At 34.6% G+C, this 23588-nt stretch overlaps 1 protein-coding gene across 1 annotated transcript; it reads left to right on the top strand.

Annotated features, from left to right (window-relative positions):
• The first annotated feature begins 18480 nt into the window (after positions 1-18480).
• LOC121267939 (NAC domain-containing protein 2-like) lies at positions 18481-20826 on the top strand. The gene is made up of 3 exons (XM_041172038.1): positions 18481-18685; positions 18890-19182; positions 20029-20826. The coding sequence occupies exons 1-3, from the start codon at positions 18481-18483 to the stop codon at positions 20824-20826; spliced, it is 1296 nt and encodes a 431-aa protein (XP_041027972.1).
• The last annotated feature ends 2762 nt before the right edge of the window (positions 20827-23588 follow it).

Below are 23588 nucleotides of genomic sequence, written 5' to 3'. Positions count from 1 at the left end.
TGAACTAAAATTGCCAAAAATAAAAAATAATAAGCAAGTTATTCAATTTAATTCAATGCAGATAACTTTATCTTTTTCCTGATATCTATCGATCTATATATGCATGCATGCAGTTGGATAAGTGGGTTCTCTGCAAGATATATGAGAATGTAAGGGGGCCAAAAGGAAAGTCGACTGATGAAATGCAAGATATTCCATCAAAAACCAGCTGCTTTCCTCATCATGATCATGCAGATCAAGGAGGTCGGGAGCGCTCGATTATTTCATCTCCACCACGCACGTTGCTGCTCATAAATCAAGTTCCTCCAGTACCTAATAATTATGATTTGAGCAATGCGCTTAACTCTCCATGTCAGTTTGATCAGTACTACTCGGGACAGATGATCTCAGCATTTGGTGAACATGATCATCATCACGATCTTCCTATAGCATTCGAAAATACCGGGCTGCATAATTATGCTAATTTGGCGGATGATCCGTTTTTCAACACTAATATAACGAGACCGGATGATCATCATCATCAGTTATTTGCAGCTCCAGTACCAGCTTATTCGGCCAACTCTGCATCTGATTGGTGTGATGTTGATGATCAAGGCCGGCGAAAGGATGATGATGATCGGCGCGGCTTTCAACTATCAGGTCCTGCATTTAATGATCCAGTACTCGATTATGTTCCACTCGGAAATCCAGACAACTTTGCTCATGATGTTGATGATGTTTTAATTTTCTACGATGCCCGACTTAGTTCTGGGTCCGCTGGTGACCTTGATCAATCTGATCAACTTTTGCTTATGTTCGATGCAAGCTGTGATGATAATCAAAACTTTGATTTGGGGAGTACTGCTCTTGACAACATGTTTTCAGAGAATAAGGAGGAGCCAGAGAATACGGAGCCAGATCGAACATCATGATCAGGAGTGCCGGCCCAGAACTACCACATTGTGATTTTTCATTTCTCGATAAATTCTAGGAAATTGCAATTTCACGTACAAGTCCTTGAGATACATATGCAATTACTATAGTAGATAAGCCATTTATCCTGTACCTATTTGTTCAAATTAAGACTTGTAATTAAGATATATTTGTAACCCTGGTATTTGTCTTGTTTTTGACTTGGTGTATAGGTTTTTTTTGAGGCATAGGTTTTTGTCTTTCTTGAATATTTATAATCCTCAAGTTCCTGGTTATAACCATGATTTTCTTTCGCCATAAATAAAAGTTATCAATAAAATTGAGATATTGTCATTTGTTTTTTAAAAAATTAAGATATATAATCAGTTTTATTTAATTTGTATGTAGTATTTAAATTATATATCATTTCTTTACCATTCACGTAATATTTCAGGTGGAAGTTATTTGTTGTACCATATATATGATTAAATGTCACACACACATATATATAGAAATACTATAACTACAAAGTGATTACACAAAAGTAATCTCACAAATTGATGTGCTTTGATATTGTTTGTCAAATTGTAAAATTACTTTTATTATAAAGCAAATCTGACGGATCACATAAATTTATGTCAATTTATAGGATTACTTTTATGTAATCCATTTGTGGCTGTAGCACTCCTCATATAGAGAAATATATATATATCGAGAGAGAGAGAGAGATATGGCATAATACATTATATTAATGCTAAATAGCCTATATTAATATTAATATTAATATTCATATGTTAATGTTTTATACCAAGTTTGTTGAGGATATTATCTTTAGCAGACTTAGAAGATTTCTTTGAGGATGAGCTGGCGGCTTTTACTCTTGATGAAGCAGTTAGTGAATTAGGGGCCCGAACTATCAGGGGGTATTCAGAGACTGGTGAACCAGATTTGATTGCTGGGAATTCCTTCTTCTCTTGCAAATCAAGAGCGACTTGAAGGAAATCTTTAATCATCTGGTTGATCACTTTTTCAGTATATCCAAACCTATCCCACCATTTTGTGAAATAAGCTCGGTCAATTATATCAGCATTTTTTTCATAAGTCCATTTAAAGATCCACGGTAGTTTGTAGTTCTTGCAAAAATGGAACTCATAAGGAAACATCTGTGAATGCCGGTTCATTTTTGTACCAGCAACTTGTTGATAAAATGTAAAAGCTCTGGCGAGCTGCTCAGGAAGATTCTGTGAAATTAATCCGAATTGGTCCCACCATTGGAGAAACCAGTAGGGAAAAGTTCCTTTGAATCTTGTATCAAAATTGATGAACCATGAATGACTCATATCAGGTACCTGAAAGAACATGAAACGTCTCCAGGCAGTTATGTAATCAAAATAATTATAACTCAGTTCAGAGTCTGAGAGTCTTTTTGGAGTCCATGGGTTTGTTCCCCATTCGGCCTCTGTCATGACTCAGAGGATATAAGCACTGTGATAGATTAATTTGGAGGAATCATTCTTATCATAAATAAGTTTTATGACAATAGAGTTGGTGAGAATCAAGATACTGGAATAATACTGGAGATTTTTTGAGGAATCTTCAGGTATCCAGTGAAAATTAGGAGAAAATAGGAAGAGGCTATTTTAAACGGATCTGTTAAATTAAAATGGTTAGGTTCTATATGAAACATATTAGTAATAAATGGCTTCTTCAAATATTCAGATTTTCCTTTTGGGAGGAAAAACTGAGGAGTAATCAAAGTAGGACCTTTTGATGCAATTGCTTTCGCATATGGGTCAAAAGACGTAGAAACCGTAGACGCGAAGGTCACCGGTTGCACAATTTTACCAAGAGGTGTGAACTTATTGGCAATATCCAGTGCTGTTGAGGAGACACTGGGCACAATGGAAGATCCAGACTCATTCTTGATGAGTTTTATACTGGGTATTGGAGGTGGGGGGTTCACTCTCTGTTTCTCTTTTCCTTTCTTCTTGCTTACGCTCGTGGTTGGGTGTCTGCAAGAACTCTCTGGTAAGAAAATCAGGGATAGAATTATCAATGCCTTTGATGTATTTAATATCAAAATCAAAAACACTTAAAATACCTTGCTATCGTGCAAAAATATGTTTTGATGCAATGTTTTCAACATCTTGTTCTAAAACAAATCTAGCACTCATGCAATCAATACAAAGTAAAAACTTCTTGTTTAACAAATCAGATTGAAATTTAGAAATACATAGTACTATAGATAAAATCTCTTGTTTAATGGTACTATATTTCTCTTGTGCAGGATTCCAGGTTCTAGAGTGGAAATGAACAATTTCTTCAGAAGAACCTGGTGAAACAGATTGTTTCAGAATGCCACCATAACCAATGTTTGAGGCATCTGTTTCAACAATTTTAAATGAATCAGAAGTGAGGATTCCAAGGCACGGAAGAGTCTTGACAGGTGCTTTGATTTTCCTCACTATTTTAGTATGGATTTCTGTCCAAGGGGGAGGATTAGAAATAAGTCGTTTGAACAATGGACGACATTGTTTCCTCATATCCTTGTAGAAATCAGCAACATAATTAAGAGATCCTAAGAACCTCTGTAATTGTTTTTTGTCAAGAATGACATCAGGGAATTTTTCGGCAAAATCAATGGCTCTTTGGATAGACCTGATTTTCCCTTCAGAAATATCATAACCAAGGAATCTGATCTTGGTTTGAAACAGTTTGATCTTCTTCGCAGAAACGACAAGACCATTGCTTCTAATGATGTCTAGAAACGAATTCAAATATTTTCAGTGTTCATCAATAGATTTAGAAAAAACAAGGACATCATCTATATAGACGATGGTAAAAGTAGAGAACGAGTTGAAGACATCGTTCATGATATGTTGGAACTCACTATGGGCATTTTTGAGACCGAATGGCATCACATTCCAATCGAAATGACCGAAGGGGGTTACAAAGGTTGTCTTGTACCGGTCTGACTCGGCTATCTGGATTTGCCAAAAATCAGATTTGAGGTCAAATTTGGAAAAGACTACTGCATCACTCAACCTATGAATTAAGTCATTTTGTTGGGAATAGGGTACCTAATCCACTGCAAGACTTTGTTCAAAGGTTTATAATTAATGACTAGACGAGGGGTGCCTCTTTCTAGTTCAGTATTTTTTCAGACATAAAAGGCTGGACAAGACCAAGGGGACTCGCTATCCCTAATTATGCCTTTTTTCATAAGGTCTGCAAGTTTCTTTTTGCAGAATTCTAAAGTCTGACTATTCATCTGAATTGGTCTGGCTTTAGTAGAGATAGTGCTTTCATCAAAATTTTTGATATAAGGAAGAGAAACGATGTGTTTCTTCCTATGCCAAAAAACATTTGGTAAATCAGAACAAACATAAAAAAACAAGACGCTTGTTAAAATTATCAATTTTTGAAAGTAAAATACGCGAAGATAATTATTCAGAAATCTTTTTGTACCTTATTTCCTATTGGAGGAAATTCAGATGCTTTTGTTTTGCAAAAAGCAAAGATTTCAAACTTTTATCTTGGTCGATCTCTTAACGAGATGCAAATTTAAATTTGATATTTTGACCAAAATGGTCGGTAGTAATACCATCTTTTTCAGTCAAAAAAGGATATAAAACAGAAATAAATGGAATGCCTAAAATCACTTTGTGAGACATGTTTTTGACTAAAACAGAAGGGATTTTAAAGCAAACATTGTTTTGACAAACATGAACGTTGTTAAACTCATATGTGATTTTCATCTGGGATCCATTTGCAGAAAATAATCTCTCGGATGATTTTTCAAAATATTTACTAGGAATGAGTCATTCTTGAATACAATTCAGGTCTGATCCGAAATCAATCATAGCAACAACAGAAAATTGAAAATCATGGGCTACTACAATGGTAACTCTTGAAAATCATTTTGGAGGAATGGTATGATGGATCAAACAAATCTGGTTATCAGCGGCTAACTCATGCTGGCTTGAACCAGAATCGTTTGTTCGCTCATTGTCAGAAAGAATATCCTGATCAAGTTGTTTATCGATTTTAAACACTAAAAATTCTTGTTTTAAAATCTCATTTTCAGACTTAAGGTTGTTAACCTCGGATCTGAGTTCAATGATTTCTTTTTTAACAAGATTTATCTCGTGTTGAAAATCATTTGTAGAAATTTCCTTGGGTTTTTTCTTTTGAAATCTTTCCAAGGTTTCTTGAAAACTAATCCTTTGCTTAGAAGACTCTGGTTCTTGATGAGCCATAGTCTTTCTTGACTTAAGAAGATATTCTTCCTTAAGTTCAGGATTTGTTATTTGAGAAATCAAAGTTAGCAATAGGTTTTCTTGTTCTTCAGATTTGGACAAGACATGGATTGTCTTACCCTTTATCTGGTAACAAGTATTATTATAATTGCAACCTAGTTTAGGACCAGTAGAATCTGGAGATCCAGTTTCTGAGTGATATTCTAATCACTAGAACTGAACTCGAGGATATCAGATGATGAAGACGAAGCTATTTCTAGGAGTCGAAATAGTTCTTCTTTATCATTGTTATCAATATTCAATTGATTAAGCTTCTTTTTTAATTTTTTATCTTTTTTGGCTTTCCGGGGGCATTTATCAGCGAAATGTCCTGAATTGCCACAAATAAAACATTTTCCTTGAGAAAAATCCTTAAATTTCTTTTTCTTAGAAAATAGCTTAGAAAACGGTTTTTTATAAGTTTTCTTGTAAAACTCATCACGGGGTTTTCTCCTGATACCGCCATGAGATTTAGAAAACTTGTGCTTCCTTTTAGAGGGAGCTATTGCAGGAAGTCCAAATTGTTCACAACATGATCTCATTTTGTATTTGGCTTTCTTACTATTTTTCATCTGCTCTCGGAGCATCCTTTGATCATTACACATACTAATACCAAGTTTCTTGATTACTGCACAAATATCACCATAAGTGTATGTGTCGTAATTAAGAGACCCAGCAATAGTAAGTTCATCCTTCACTTTGTAAACGACAAGCGAGGTAAACCATCAATAAATTTCTCATTCCAGTAAGGCTTCTAACTGTCATCTCGAAGCATCACTTTGGAAATAAAAACATTTTGGTACCATCTATAATCAGACATCTGATGACATCTAAAATTATTCAACTGGTCGCTGATACGGCTAGTTATGTCAGATGGTGTGCCAATAAAGTATTTTAAAATTGTATAAATCAAAATATTAACTCCATCAGATTGGTTAGATCCAATGGATTCATCAAAAATAGGTAACCCTTCATCATTACACTTGACAGCGTTCTGAATAGTTTCCTTAGCATTTCTGGTTATGTGTTTATCCCACCAGTTTCTTAAAATACCGAAAAATCCTTGTGTTAAAATCTTAACAATATCAGGTTGTCTGATATTGTTGTTCACATAAGCATTTGCTACAAGGGACATCTTACTCATGGTATTTATGATCTCTTGTTCAGAGAAACCATCAATATTCCATTCGTAAACCTTGTCAGCAAAGTAAGAAGATTGGTTTTGAAAAACTTTTTCTTCAAACTGTAAATCAGGAGGAGTAGGCCTGAAATACCAGTTCTTCGTCAGACTCATTGGTTTGGGTCCTTTTGAAGAGAATCTGACAATTTCAGGTTTTAAAACAATATCTTGAAAATTTTTTTCACGTAAATCAAGATCATTTTCTTTAGAAGAGTGATCGTTAGAAGACTCATTTGTAGTTTCAACAAGAACTTCTTCTTCTATTTCTTTGTTAGACAAAGCACTAGTAAAAGGCTGTTCTCTTTTCAGATCATTAAGCATTTGATCAATCTTATCTAAAATCTTTGCCTATGGGTTTTTAAAATCAATTTTGGCTCGGCTTTCAGGTAAGATAATCAAAGGTTTTTCAATTATCTTCTTTGGTTGATCTGTAGTCAAAACCAAAAGAATAGGATCAGGTTTTTCAACCTTTTCTTCAATCCGATCTAGCTGTTGTCCGATCGTATGAAGAGCAAGATTCACAAAGTTATTTTGAGAAATAACCTTTTTTGTTTATTTGAGAATCTTGTCCTTCTCAGGATCTCTGGAAACAGTTCTGAGATTTTAAATGGTGAAGTACATATCTCAACCCCTTTGTGGGTGATAAGAACGATGGCTAGACTTGACTACCATTTTGCCTTCTTCCTTGACGAAATTAGTTTTAACAACATTCAAAGTATTGTTAGGAGCATAAATATTTTCAACAAAATCGAAGAAAAGAATATGCTTTTGCTGCTTATTCATTTCTTCTTTCCATTTCTGTTTAACACGTTGTTTTTCTTTTTCAGAATACTTTGCATGGTAGGTTTTTCGCCTAGCACTATTTTTTGAAAGTTTGTATTCTTCAAAAAGATAAACAAGATCATACGCAAATGGTTTGTTCAACAGAGTTAAACTGTGATGAATTTATGGTGCAACAGGAGCTACCATATCTGAAACTGTAGGTGATAAAGATGAGTCATCTTCTTTATTGGCTTCATTATGATTAGGCTGGTCTTTAGAGGATCCAGCATCCTGTACACAGTAAAAAGCAGAAGTAACTTGAGAGGACGTAGAAAGTCCTTTCAGTTTTAAAACAGGATTAACAGGTTGGGCTGTTTTAACAGAATCTTCCAGAAATTGTTTGAGGTTTTGGTCTCTTCTTACTGGAATTTCTGACCCTGCAAAAGAATAACTAGATCCAGCATAATAATTTCTTCTTAGCCCTAGAGATCTAATCTGATCAAAACTAATTTTTATGGTTCCATCCAAATATTGTTGAATGTTAATTGAGTAATTGTCAACAGGGTTTCGAGGAATAGGAGGAGCCTTTTCTTCCAAAATTCATTCTTTGGGAAGAATTATATCTTTCCAAAAAATCATTTTTGGAGTTGAAACATCCGCATCTGGGGTTGAACTCTGGATCAGAAGAGTTTTTCCCTAGATGGGTTTTGCAATTGCTTTTGGATTTAAACTTATTTTTAAAAGACGATAATAAATCCTGTAAATCAAAGTAAGGGGTTTACTGCCCTTAAGCATATCATATCCAAAAGTTAAAATATTTAAAGTCAAACATTTTGAAATATGTTCATCATCAATGGCAATAGTTAAATCTAGATAACAATTAAAATAGACTGGTCCATCCGTTAAAGAGGATTGGATCATTCCGAGAATATTTGTTTCAAAAATATTGAATCTGGCATCCCTTAAACAAAATAATACGGATGCATTGATGCCTCTCCTTGTTAAAGGTTTGACAGCAATTTAGACATATCCAATATGAATATATCTAAAACCTTGCTACAAGAATTTTGTCATCTGTTCTTTTAGGAAAAGATAACATTTTTCTTGAGTTTTGGAAATAGTATAAGTTTGTTCAACAGTACGCAAGCAAAGTTGCGTGTGGAAGGATCTCTCAAACCAATTGGTTCGATAGATCGTGCTAACATCAAGTTTTGGAATCTTCCCTGATCCCAGCACAGGCGACTATGTCGCTTCAAAAGCACAGTCTTCCTCATTAACTATGTCAGGCAGCATAGCCGACCTAGAACTAATTGTTAAATTGGATCTATTCATCCAACTCATTTTGTCCTAGGACAACACCGACCGTCGCATCTCAGGGGTCTGTGAACTTACCACTCTCGGCCCTCGAGTTTGAACCTATAGCTGCCCTACACTAGCCTCCCTGGCTTTAAAACAGGACTTACACCTCCGGGTTCCTAACCTACTTGTCGAAAGATGATCTTGAACCAACCAAAGTAGAAACTCCGAGTGGGGGTTGTCAGAAAATAAAATAAGTTCAACAAAGAAGAAACAATTCACAACAATTAGATACCAGATTGACTCTAATACCAAAACTGATGTTTCCTTATAAGCTTCATTTTTGCAATAACTACAAACTACCGTGAATCTTTAAATGGACTTATGAGAAAAATGCTGATATAATTGACCGAGCTTATTTCACAAAATGGTGGGATAGGTTTGGATATACTAAAAAAATGATCAACCAGATGATTACAGATTTCTTTCAAGTCGCTCCTGATTTGCAAGACAAGAAGGAATTCCCAGCAATCAAATCTGGTTCACCAGTCCCTGAATACCCCCTGATAGTTCAGGCCCCTAATTCACCAACTGCTTCATCAAGAGGAAAAGCAGCCAGCTCATCCTCAAATAAATCTTTTAAGTCTACTAAAGATAATATCCTCAACAGACTTGGTAAAAAAGATTTAATAAAATTATTGGAGCAACAACTGTCTAAGTCTACGAGTGATAATTCTGAAAATGATGAGAATTCAGAAGCATCCTCAGAGGCTTCATACAGTAATATATTTGGTCATGATTCAGAAAGCATTCTAAAGCTGGAAGATGATTGACTACTACTTGAGTTCAAAGAAAACCGACCATAGTCCTCTTTGAGATATTCGAACTACTACTTGAGTTCAAAGAAGGCCAACCAAAGTCCTCTTTGAGATATTCGTCATCTTGTGCCTAAAGCAGCAGCCCACAGAGACAGCTGGAAGACACAGAGACGACCGAATGGTATTTTGTCATTTTGTGCCTAAAGCAGCCGCCCACGAGGACAGCTGAAGAGACACAATAATGATACCCTGAGCCCCGTGCCTAAACAGTTCCCATTGTTCACTCACGGATTGATTTACTGTTTTACTTTAATAATTGTAAACAGAAACTCCTTATGCTATAAAATGAGAACCTTATTCTGAGCTGAGGCAGAACTCAAACTAGAACTCACTCGAGAGAAATACTTCTGATCCTCTCTACCCTGTTCTTGAGTCTCCTAATTTACTCTGATTTCTGTAAGTGCAAATCTGCACTACCTTACACCTGTAATTACTTTAAGCTTGTTAATTTTAATAAAGCTTATATGTTTTTACAATTAATTTTGCATATTCATACATGCATATGGCTAATTTAACCGCCTGTTTATTTTGTGCTTGCATAATTTAATTATTGTGCAATTTACTATTCCATTCTCTTCTTCTTCAGTCATCTTTTCCTTCTTTCTGCTGTTTTGGTATCATATATATATATATATATATATGTATACGTCAGTTAGACTCTATTTCCCAGTTGCCAACTTTTCTCAACCTTTTTAAATTTCCAGTACTTTCTCTTATCTAGCAAGAATTTTCAACTTTTAAATTGAAACTTGTTTTCTTCAAGTGCACATTTTCTAATGTATTTCTTTGTTGTATTACGAATTGGAATGATACAGATTGTTGAGATCACAAAGGGAAGTAAGGTGAAATATGAGCTTGACAAGAAGATAGGACTAATTAAAGTATTGACCATTTCGTCCTCTTAAATGGAAGATTTTAGTGCTAGTCTGAAAAGTATATTCTTTCGGCGTTGCTTTGAAGCCTACTTAACTAGAAAAGGTTGGTTCAAAATGCTTCCAGTCCAAATGCTTTTTTAGGTGTTTCTACTGAATGAGGACTGTAAGATCTTTGGAAGAGTTTTTGAATTATACTTATATTCTAGGAGAATCTTAGTTCTTGCATTTTGCTACTGTGCTTTGATTAGATCAAATTGATATTACCATATGCATCAATGGCTCAGGTTGATCGTAATTTGTATTCATTAGTAGTATATCCTCATAACTATGGTCTCATTCCTCACACATTGTGTGAATACAATGACCCATTGGATGTTTTAGTTCTAATGCAGGTAGTTTTTTAGTGTTCCTATTTATGTATTCAATAGAAAATTCTCATTTCTCAATTCTTGGAGTGTTGAAAAAATAAATCTCGCTGTCATATTTTCTAGATAATTCTGATATTGTTAAATTTTTGGCATATTTCTTATTGAGTATACAAAAGAATAATTTATTGTAGAAAGTTTCAATATTTACCTATATTCCATTTCCAGAGATCCTTGAATACAAACTGTAAATTCCTGGGTTTTTCATATATTGAGACACAAAGTGCACATTGCTCCACTTCTTTTTTCACTTTTCTCCAAGTCATTGCAATAGTTCAACAAATTTGTCACAAATCTACCAAATAAATTGCCAATGATGAATTTGCAACCACGTACTATGTTCATTGGAAGCACTTCTATCAGATTTTTGAGTTAAATATTTATTACCAGAAATAGAATGATTATACATGCAAATCATAATCAAAATGAATGCACATAAGAGCATTGGCATTCGACTCATCAAATGAGTTCAATATTTAAAATTTGATGAATTTATGTTTAAAATTACTGCATTGGATTCATCAAATACTACAATTTCAAATTTTGAGCTACAGTGCACTCCAATTCATCTTCAAATTTGAAGACTCACTATTCACACTTTATAACCATTATTTTATTTACTTAAATTATTGTTTCCCAATTTTGAGCCACAATATATTTAAGTTGGGAAACAAAAATTTAAGTGTCAAATTAAATTATTAATTAACATATAGTTAGTGTAATTGTAAAATATGAAAAAAATAAATTAAAAATATTATTATTAAGAAAATAATATTATATTATTATTTTGATGAATCCAATGATTAATCCAATGTGAGGTTATGGATAAGAAGGTTTTGGATTTATGAAAAACATATATTTTTTATCAAATTTTAAAGACAAAAATGATGAATCCAATGCTAATACTCTAAGGAATTAATTAGGAATTTTTCTACCTCCTCCTTCCTTCCTACCTCAATCTCTTATCTATTGATCCAATTTAATGAAAACTTTCTTCTCACCAACATCATATACACTTGGTAAGTGTTTCCTCCAATTCTTTACTAAAACATGGACTATTAAATGCATGCTTAGTGTTTGATACTACTATTCCCAACTGTCATCACTCTTCTTTGATGAATACAATCATTTTTATTGTTATTAACATTTTTGAGTTGATGAATTATTTGTTATTTGGCTTGGTTTCTTAAAAATCATTTTTTACAACTAAGATACTTTACCTACAGGTTGACACTTGTTATTGGTTTTTAGATCATTTGTAAGTCTGGTTTTGTGCTTCCCACTTGTGCAATTACTTTTTTTAGCAAGAACATATAATTTGGATGTGTATTATATTTTTTGTGGATTTTGTTTTTGGGCATTTTTTTTTTATTTTCCGGAAAACTCTTTTGCGACGAGTAAATTTCTCCCAATTATTTTTATTCGTCGATTTTACTTATTTGCGGCGATTAAATATCGCTGCAAATAATCTTTTTCGGTGACAATTACCCGCTGGAAATACATAACGGCGATGATTATTTAAAATTGCTGGGAAAATATTGAGTCATTTGCAGCGATTTCCTAATTAGTTGCGACGACGTGTATCATTGCAATTGACTTTTCTCAACGATTTAAGGGTAAACGAAAAGGCTATTTCCAACGATATTTTGGACAATTGCGACAAACAAAAATTGTCAGAAATAATAAGTTTTTGTGACGATTTTGGTCTTTCGTTAAAATTTACCAAAAATGACACTTTAATTTCGTCGAACATGCAGCGAATTAGAAATCGCCAAAAATGATCAATTGCAGCAATTATTAGGGGTATTTGTGGCGATTTTGAGCGCTGAAAAAGACTCAATTTCTTGTAGTGTATATAGTTCCAATCGAGAGATGACGATGATGTGAATTTGGTTTTCGTAATGTGTATATGTATAAGAGATCAGAGAGAGAGAGAGAGAGTGCAATAGGATGTAGTACTGGATCTGAGGAAGATCAGCTAACTCCATCCATCGTTTTGAGCCGTTCCTCTCCAGTAGTGTCCTTCTTGGCAACACATGAACTTCCCCCTTTTCACACAACCTGTGTACGTAAGATCAGGGCTTCGGACTTTGATTCTTTGCTCGCAACTTCTAAATTTGCTCTATGACTCAACCTTTCAATTGGATGTATGACACACACACACACACACACACATATATATAGACATATATACAGCAATTGGAGTAATCCTAATAAGAATAGGAATAAAATTAGTCTTCCAATTGGAATAGAAATTCTTTTACATGCAGTTGGATAATCTTACTACAATACTATCTGCTATGGACCCATGAATGTAAGTAGGCTAATAATCCGTACATGTATCTGCCTCTTTTTTATTTAATTCATTCAGTTGGTCATGATCTTGTTTTGTAGTCCTTTAAAAGCTCAGGTCCACTTCATCAACCTTGGAGCTAGCTAGCGATTGTCCGACTTATTTGGATCATTTTCAATCCTTCCACAGAGGGATCGAGGATGGGTGAATATGCACTGTCATCATTTGATCATCTTTACACCTTATAATGAGCCTTACACACGAGTATGGTTCTATAAAACATTGTTGTAAGATCTGTAATCATCTGATCATTGTTATTTAATTTATACTTCCTCTAAGAAGTTTTGGGCCCTATATATATGTGACATATTATCTAATAGATCAGATAATTCATGTGTTTTCTTCAAACAGGCCGAAGAATAGCAAGATCTGATAGTTTAGTTGCCAGTATATGGGATTTGGCTCCAATCTTTAGTTAATTGTAGCATGTACACTTAATATTTTGGTATGCCTTTTACTTTTATATTATGTATATATATCTTGACTCAATTGATATTTTCGTTATATATATAGTATTGTCTATCATGTCATGTATCTATGATTCTCATCTTGTGTTGTATCTCTGACAAAAAAGTTTTTAGTTTCAGGTACATGGCTACGGAGGCAAAGCAGTGGGGTAAGTGGAAATTGGATCAGGTATTTTAGGGCGGATGCAGGCCGTAATTGGTGACAAAATAAATGTATGAGGTCCCTCTTTATTATTACAAAAATACTTGTTGCAACCGCCTGATATAACCGGCTTGCAACCGGCGCATTTAATAAAATTTTTATTTCTTTCTCCCTCCCTCTCTCCATTTTGTTTCTTTTCTCTCTATCAATTTTCAGTTCTTCTATACATAATCGTTAGATATAACCGGCGTGCAGTCGTCCATGCCACGTCAAATTTAAAATGAATTGTTTACTCTTTTTCTAAACGCACATGTTCTCTCTCATCAGCTCTCTCGTCAGCTATCTCTCTCATCAACTCTCTCTATTTCTCGTTCCTCGGGTCCTCTCTCTCTCTCATCAGCTCAGTCTCTCTCTCTCTCTCTCTCATCAAATGTCTCCATGTCAGTCTCGTTTGCACCAAGCGCTTGCAACAAGCGTTTTTCATCAATTTTATCTGTTATAATCCTTCCTTCTCTTATGAGTGTTTATGTACGAGCATGGAACAAATAGTTTAAAACATCCTAAAAAAATGTCACCAACAACTAGATATCCATCTTTCCATCTTTAATTAAAAATGGAGATGGAGGTAGGCTTTTTTCTTAAATACAATTCTCTTGACATTGCCTTTGTTCTCGTGCTCTGGGTTCTCACTTGCGAAAATTTTTCTTCTCTTTATTGAAAAATAGATGCTATTAAGCCTGTGGTTGGGTCCACCCCACTGTGAAATTTTTCTTATCTTGATAAACATCCTACAGACATACCTAGTTGTGAAAGTATAGAAGAGCCCATCAAGGTCATACATATATTGGCTAGTGTGTTTGGAGAAATGACTGGTTTCAATGGCCATAATTATTAAGTTTAGTTTAGGGTAAGGAAATTGTAGAATTGCTATCAAAACTTTGTGATTTTGTGTTAAAAAACTGTGGGAAAAGAGTGGAGCTGGTGAAGGTGAGAAGTGTTGTTTGTTCCATTTTTTATCATGTTCAGTGCTCCTTATGGAAAAAAGTGAACCCACGTTATTTCCAGAATGGTTGAGAAATACTGGAAGTGCTACTGGGGGTGGCATTTTAGCCTACCATTCTGCGTCAACTGCTACTCATTTATGTACTTTTCAACTTGCTAACTTTTTATTAATGATGCTTAATAAAACAAAAACAATTAAAGAATAAAATTACATGAGAAAAACAAAAATCAATGCCTGGACGAGAGAAGATTTGCTGCAATTGGGTGAAATTGGGTTTCTGATGGAAACATTCAGAGCTAGGTTTCGAGAGAGAGCTGAGAAAAGAAAGTTAAGAGAGAGAAAAGAAAGGTTGCGAGAGAGAGCTAAGAGAGAGAGAAAGTGTAGAGAAAGAAAAGAAGATTTGTCTTTTTTATAATATTTTATTCTACCTAAACTTTCAGATATAGTCCGATTATCCCTGATTGCATATCCCGGTTGTACCTAGCAAAATTCTTTTTTTTTTTTTTTACTTTATCTTTATGATTGCTGACTGTTGTTCACAAATTGCAAGCCATTAGAAGTTTCTTGATCTCATCCTTAATTCTAAGCTTCGTAGGAATGCCTCTGCTTCAGCTAACATCAGCAACCTTGCTTCACAAAGCACCCTTGCAAATCCAGGGTTTTTACCAAAAAAAAAAAAAAATTATTAAAGATTCTTGATTGATACGTTGGTCTGCAAGAAAGTTCAGGGAATAGTGTATTGTACGGCATTTGACGACTGATTCAGTGTGAGTGATGTTGTGTGATGGATATTTAATTTAGGGAAAAATCTATTCCTAGGCCGATTAAAGTTACCAACACCACACACCGTGACGTGGCAAACCCGGTCTGGTAGCCACGTCACTGTTTTACACTTCCCACCCAAATGGGGTTGGTCCTTTCACAGATTCATTCCTCTCCATCTCCCTCACTTCCCTCTATCCATAACCAAAATCGCCCAAAATCTCAAGTTCAACAACATCGTCGTGCGAGAAAAGGACCTGCACCCACCAAGCCTTCGTCCCTTCAGAGAGTTTCCTCCCCATCTCCCTCACCTCGCTCTATCCGTAACCCACCAAAATCGCATTTCCAAAATTTCGAATGAGCCTGTTTCATCATCGTGCGAGAAAAGGACCCGCACCCACCAAGCCTCTATTTTCCCTAGGCGATTTCTCAACCCACACACACCAAGCCTCTCTTTTCCCTAGCTCAGAGCCACTGTGTTGTTGTGTGAGAAAAGGCTCCGCACCCACCAAGCCTCTGTTTTCTCTAGGCAATTTCTCATTATTTTGCAGGTTCTGAACATTTTTCATTTATCAACATTTTGCAAATGACAACAACCCACAATATAAACTTGGGCAAAATAAAGTGAGTGCAAAGAATGGTGACGGTTTATTCTGAGAGAGAGAGAGAGAGAGAGAGACCTCTAGGGCGTGTTTGTATCGCTTGACCTTGCGTGGAGGAGAATGGGGCTTCGACGTAAGACTGGCGACGGTGTCGAGGTGTGAGTGGTGGTGAACAGCGCTCCTAGCAGTGATGTAGAGAAATCCGAAAGAGAGAGAGGTAAGGCCATATTCGGGGGTGCAAAAGGAAAGAGATCGGCAGGGTGCTGGGCGAGAAGGAGGGGGTGGCCGTCGAGGTGAGGTTGCAGTGGCATGGTGGGGTTGTGCATGGCGACGTGGGTTGTGCGCGACAGAGGCTTGAGGGAGAAGAGGGATTGAAGAGAGAGGGGGGAGGTGGGGGGGGGGGGGGGGGACGAGAGGGAAATGACGAAGGCAAAATGAGCGGGCGAATTATTATTAGTTTTTTGCGGCGACATAATATCGCTGCTATAAATAGACAACGTCGCCGCAAAAGATCAAATATTCAAAATCTCATTTTCAGTGAAGCAAAAACTGTTCGCACTGCTCATTTGCAACGACAAAAATTCTCAGCAAATAGTTTTGTACAGAGTCTCCTTTAATTTGTTAAAGGCTATTTTGGGCGCTTCACATATCGCTGCTAATAAGAGCATCCGCATCGACTTCTTCAAAGTGTATTTCATCTTCAAATTTAAATAATTTTATAGAAAGTTGACCCACATTGAATTAGCCAAGCCCTTTTCAAATGAAATTTGATCTACAGTAATTTCATCTTTCTTTTCAAAGATGAAAAGAACTGTTTCAAGTCTAAACGAATTGTTTATTGTTTTCGGCTCCCTCTCTCGCGATTTCTTTCTTTCTTCTTCTTCCCTCTTTCTCTCCCGCGTCTCTTCTTTCTTCTCTTCTTCCATCTATCTCTTGCGTCTCTGTCTTCTTCTTCCCTCTTTCTCTCCCGCGATTTCTTTCTCTCTCTTTTTTTTCTCTCTTCTTTCTCTTATTCTTCCCTCTCTCGCGTCTCTGTTACGAGTCGTTTTGACGCACAAAGGGCGAGCTTTTTTCTTCTTCTTCTTTCGTTCCTCCTTATTCTTCTTCTTCAATGTGCTTGAAGTTATCGAATTTAAAAGACCCATACCTCTCCTCCCATGGCTTCTGGAGGTGAAATCGGTGTGTTTGTTTCTCTCGATTTTAATTCCCAGGGACAGGGGAAGGCAGATTTATTATTATTATTATTTATTTCTAAGGGCGTTTGCGGTGGCTCTCTCTGGATCTGTTGTTTGCAGTCATTCTTCTTAGGGTTTGGGGGAAATGAAGTCCTCGTTAGGGAAGCTTCGCAGATTGGCACTGCACAAGAACGATGCCAAGGAGAAGACAGGGTTTCTACCTTCTGTACACTTGGATGAGCTCGCTTAGGCTGCGAAGGTACTCCCCCAGACTGCCCTCTCAAGCTCTCCCTCTCTGATAAAACTCGGTTAACTGTAATTGATTACGATTTTCATATTTCTTCAATTCAATGCTTTATTCTAATCGAAGGCTTCTTGAAGATAGCTCCGGATTTACTTGGGAAAATAGATTCGAGAGTAAATAATAGAAAATAGAAATCTAGGTGGAGCCAATGGTGAAAAATTGCTATGATAGCATACTCTCTGCAGCAGCTGCTACAGCAAATAGTGCATATGGTAGCCATTTTACAATCTTCCATGAAAACTTACTTATTATGTCTTGTATCTTGTGGATGTATTTGTTTTGGGGTTGTAGCTTATGTTATTTTGTGGTTTTTTGTTATTTTGGATCACAAATATGGGTGTTTGAGAATGTGGGCAGCAACTATATATGAATGTTGTACCGTGGACAGTGATGAAACTTTTATATTTGGATATTGATATGGTATAAATTGTTTATTGGATGAGACTTTGTTTATTGTTTTTGGATATTGATATCGTGTGATGAAATTTTGTTTATTGGATTGTGAAAATGAAAATAAATATGATTGTTGGAGATTATAGGAGATTATGAAAAAAGAATTAATTATAAAATAAAAATTAATTATAAAAATAAAAAATAATAATATTTTATTATTATAGAGAGTGTGATAACTAATCTAATGTAGACTTTAAGTTTTGAATTATTAGCTAAAAGTAAAATAGTTACATATTAGTCAAAATTTGAAGAATAAGATGGTCAATCCAATATCAATACTCTAAACATTAATTAAATACAAATACTTATTGCGGCAACAAATTTCGCCACAATAAATGCTTTTGCAGCAATTTTTCATATTCATGGAGATAAGTGCCACTACAGTGACAATAGTTTTTCAGGCGATTTAACATTAAATTCTCCCTCCACATTTTCCAAATTCAGGCTGAATTACGCGGCAAATTTAAAATTTGAAGTACGTTGTCGAGGTTATATATATACTATACTTGCAAGATGTCATCGAGAAATCGAAGTAAGTTGTCGAGGTTATATACGATACTTGCAGGATGTCATCGAGAAAAAGAAAGGTGAGAGAAATAGGAGGAAACCGATCCATGGATGAAAACACGAAATCGGTAAAGATGATGGAAGAGAGTAGTCATTTCGGTTTGGATGATCTTCCGCGTGGTTTTCGGTTCCTTCCCACCGATGAAGAGCTCATCCGTTATTACGTGATCAACAAAGTCTTGGATAAACCTCTCCCATTAAACAAATTCATAGATGTTAATATTTACAAGTACAATCCAGATCAACTGGCTGGTTCGTCTTCTATCTCTCTTCTCTTTTTTTTTTTCATTTATCATTTTCCTCTTCGTATTTGCTGCATGCGTGCCTACATTGCCTCTCTCTTCTTTTTAATTTGACCTGTTTCATTCATGGTGTTGCATGTTGATTTATTTTAAGTGATTATTGATGAAATATGATCTATATATAATTTTCTTTATCATGATCATGGACATGCAGAGATATATGGAGGTAGAGAAGAGAATGAGCCAATGTATTTTTTCAGTCCAAGGGAACGGAAGTATCCCAACGGGAGCCGTCCGAACCGTGTAGCTGGAACGGGACATTGGAGGGCTACCGGAAAAGATAAACACATTCCAGCGATGGGACCGACGATAGGGTTCGAGACGGCGCTGGGATTTTATGAAGGGAAATCAAAAAAAGATCAAAAAACCAAGTGGATCATGCATGAATACCGAGTCAACTACGAGTACCTGAATGTTCCGAGGAGTACTCCTGATCAACCTATGATGGTATATATATATATATATAAATATTATATATTTCCCTTTCTAGAAAATGAAAACGTATATATGCATACATATATATATATATATAATATTTCATTGCATATATTATCATGACTACTAAATAAAACAACGGGTACGTAATAATATTACTAATGCATTTATCTATGAAATTATATTAATGCATTGGTTAGAAAAAAAATTGAGAATAATATTTTTAGATATATTGTTTATTATATTTTCAAAATGAAAAAAAATAATTTATTTATATTAAAAATAAATTTTGTATTGGGATATATATTTATATATATATATATATGAAAGTGAATAGGTAAATCAGTTGAAAAGATCGATGTTTAAATATAATTTTTTAAAAGTATTTTTTGTTTGGATATTTGTGAAAGTGTCTTTTATTTTTGTGTTTGGATAATGATTGCATGAAAAGTTGGAATAGTTTAATTTAAATTTAGATTTGAAGATATTTATAAATGTTGGGATTTATTAATTAAGAATTATCCAAAAAGAATTTGAAACAATATATATTATACGGAAATATATAGTTAATATTTTATTGCATATATAGAAAAGTAATTTATTTGAGGACACGATTAATTAATCAGGGCATATATAATATTAATAATATTATGATCTCGAAGGTTATATCATTTACTAGTTAAAGCAAACATCTACGTACAGATCGACAGCACGTACATATATTATACGTATTCCATCATGAACTAACTGAACTAAAATTGCCAAAAATAAAAAATAATAAGCAAGTTATTCAATTTAATTCAATGATAACTTTATCTTTTTCCTGATATCTATCGATCTATATATGCATGCATGCAGTTGGATAAGTGGGTTCTCTGCAAGATATATGAGAATGTAAGGGGGCCAAAAGGAAAGTCGACTGATGAAATGCAAGATATTCCATCAAAAACCAGCTGCTTTCCTCATCATGATCATGCAGATCAAGGAGGTCGGGAGCGCTCGATTATTTCATCTCCACCACGCACGTTGTTGCTCATAAATCAAGTTCCTCCAGTACCTAATAATTATGATTTGAGCAATGCGCTTAACTCTCCATGTCAGTTTGATCAGTACTACTCGGGACAGATGATCTCAGCATTTGGTGAACATGATCATCATCACGATCTTCCTATAGCATTCGAAAATACCGGGCTGCATAATTATGCTAATTTGGCGGATGATCCGTTTTTCAACACTAATATAACGAGACCGGATGATCATCATCATCAGTTATTTGCAGCTCCAGTACCAGCTTATTCGGCCAACTCTGCATCTGATTGGTGTGATGTTGATGATCAAGGCCGGCGAAAGGATGATGATGATCGGCGCGGCTTTCAACTATCAGGTCCTGCATTTAATGATCCAGTACTCGATTATGTTCCACTCGGAAATCCAGACAACTTTGCTCATGATGTTGATGATGTTTTAATTTTCTACGATGCCCGACTTAGTTCTGGGTCCGCTGGTGACCTTGATCAATCTGATCAACTTTTGCTTATGTTCGATGCAAGCTGTGATGATAATCAAAACTTTGATTTGGGGAGTACTGCTCTTGACAACATGTTTTCAGAGAATAAGGAGGAGCCAGAGAATACGGAGCCAGATCGAACATCATGATCAGGAGTGCCGGCCCAGAACTACCACATTGTGATTTTTCATTTCTCGATAAATTCTAGGAAATTGCAATTTCACGTACAAGTCCTTGAGATACATATGCAATTACTATAGTAGATAAGCCATTTATCCTGTACCTATTTGTTCAAATTAAGACTTGTAATTAAGATATATTTGTAACCCTGGTATTTGTCTTGTTTTTGACTTGGTGTATAGGTTTTTTTTGAGGCATGGATTTTTGTCTTTCTTGAATATTTATAATCCTCAAGTTCCTGGTTATAACCATGATTTTCTTTCGCCATAAATAAAAGTTATCAATAAAATTGAGATATTGTCATTTGTTTTTAAAAAAATTTAGATATATAATCAGTTTTATTTAATTTGTATGTAGTATTTAAATTATATATCATTTCTTTACCATTCACGTAATATTTCAGGTGGAAGTTATTTGTTGTACCATATATATGATTAAATGTTACACACGCAGTCACACATATATATAGAAATACTATAACCACAAAGTGATTACACAAAAGTAATCTCATAAATTGATGTGGCTTGATATGGTTTGTCAAATTGTAAAATTACTTTTATTATAAAGCAAATCTGACGGATCACATAAATTTATGTCAATTTATAAGATTACTTTTATGTAATCCATTTGTGGTTGTAGCACTCCTTATATAGTTTATGGTTTTGGTTGTTAGATAGATTAATTTATGAATTTTATTTTAAAATTTTTATTTCTCAAGTTTTTAACTTTGATCAAATAAGTTCCTTCATTAATAAATAATTAGAATTCCGTCAAAAAGCCACATCATCACTAATAAATTACTATCGCTCGTCATCTAAAAATAAAATATATATATATATATTAATACTAACATATGTGAAATTGAAAAATATTAAAAAAGAAAACTTATACTAATAAGAGAAAGAATAAATTATATAATTTAATTTAAATTCTAACATATAAATCTATAAAATAAAAAACTATGAGAATTCCATGAATGATAGAATGAATGGCACATAGAAAGTGAGAGCTAGGACCCCTTGATACCCCGAGATTCTACAGGGAAATACCATTTGCTTTTTCAGAACACCCCCCCCCCCCCGGCGGGGATGACAATCACCAAAAGGTGGCTTACCCCGCACACCCATCACCCATGCACATGCCATTGGTGGAAGGTATGGGAGTGGAGTCATGTCCTTTGAAAGTGGAAAAAGGTGTCAAGGGAACACAAATAAATAAAAGGTAGAATTGGATCTATTTTAGACTTTTGGTACAAGCAACTCGCAGTACTAGAAATTCGTATTAAGTAGCATTTTATTCTTATCCATAATATATCATGTAGTGAGTCAAGCTTTCATAACTTAAATGAAACCTCAAGATCAGCATGTAACGCATTGAAAGCATCTATGCCCCTAACATAAATACACTGATACGACGTGCTTAAATCACACCACTAAAAGGTTCGTGGACACTCATTGCGCATTAGAAAATGCACCAAACTTCAGATTCACTATAACCATGGTGAATTGGCACACAAAGTTGTTAAAAAAGAAACACCAATAACAATGTGCACACCAAGGGCTTGAAATCCTTCGTCAAACATTGCACATTCTAGGAATAAGAGTTTTGCTATTCATAAGCCCTACACATCTAAAAAATTTTTTTATTTTTTTAAATTTTTTATAGTTTTATTCTTCTTAAAATAATTGAATTCTTCTACTCATAATTCATATAACCCACATTTGGTAATAGAAAACAATTAAAAAAATAACAAAAAGGGTGGTGTGTGAGACTTGTGAATAGCAAAGCCCTTTCATAAAAAATTTAAAAAAAATTAAAAAAAAAAAAAAAAAAAGAAATTGTGGTATGTGGGCTTATGAATAGCAAAGCTCTAAATAATAACAAGTACTTAAATAATATTGATTGAAGTTTCCAAACCCTAATGTTATTCCTTGTTTTTTTCATTTTTGTCAAACCAACCCCAGGACTCCCTAAAGAACTATTTTGGCTATACAAAGATGAGGTTTTTATCTCTCTCTATATATAGGCTGTGATACGGACATAAATAAAATCATGTTCTACATTATATATAATCGCTTTGATGTTTTGTTGATTTCTAAGGTACTATGTAACTTCTATATAATTGCTTATTAATAACTCTATTTTATTTTAGCACAGACAGACCGTGGTAAGAATCCATAACTCTCTTTTATTTTCTTATTATTTTTCATCTTCAGTTTATCATTCTTTGTTAATCTTTTTCATTTTTTGAGGTACATGAAGTGAGTGAATCATATATATACGACAAGGAAAAAAAAGCAGTTCCAAACACCTATGAGCCACAGGATAACTCAAGAACGTCGACAAACTGGCATATATAGAATTGAGCTCAACTCAATTTAAAGTCAGCCTAGACATTTAAATCTAGAGGTTTTGGTTTATATATATATATATATATATATATATATATATATATATATACACGTCAGTTAGACTCCATTTCCCAGTTGCCAACTTTTCATAGCCTTTTTAAATTTCCAGTACTTTCTCTTATCTAGCAAGAATTTTCAACTTTTAAATTGAAACTTATTTTCTTCAAGTGCACATTTTCTAATGTATCTCTTTGTTGTGTTACGAATTGGAATGACACAGGTTGTTGAGATCACAATGGGAAGTAACGTGAAATATGAGCATGACAAGAAGATAGGACTAATTAAAGTATTGACCATTTCGTCCTCTTAAATGGAAGATT

The sequence above is a fragment of the Juglans microcarpa x Juglans regia genome, chromosome 5S (genome assembly GCF_004785595.1).
Source record: "Juglans microcarpa x Juglans regia isolate MS1-56 chromosome 5S, Jm3101_v1.0, whole genome shotgun sequence".
Classification (NCBI taxonomy): Eukaryota; Viridiplantae; Streptophyta; class Magnoliopsida; order Fagales; family Juglandaceae; genus Juglans; species Juglans microcarpa x Juglans regia.
This window is presented reverse-complemented; position numbering and strand designations above follow the sequence as displayed.

Bases quoted from the DNA above. Each gene is read 5' to 3' on its own strand.
- LOC121267939 (XM_041172038.1), top strand. From the start codon at position 18,481: ATGGATGAAAACACGAAATCGGTAAAGATGATGGAAGAGAGTAGTCAT. The intron at 18,686-18,889 runs GTTCGTCTTCTA...ATGGACATGCAG, and splicing joins CAATCCAGATCAACTGGCTG to AGATATATGGAGGTAGAGAA. The intron at 19,183-20,028 runs GTATATATATAT...GCATGCATGCAG, and splicing joins CTCCTGATCAACCTATGATG to TTGGATAAGTGGGTTCTCTG.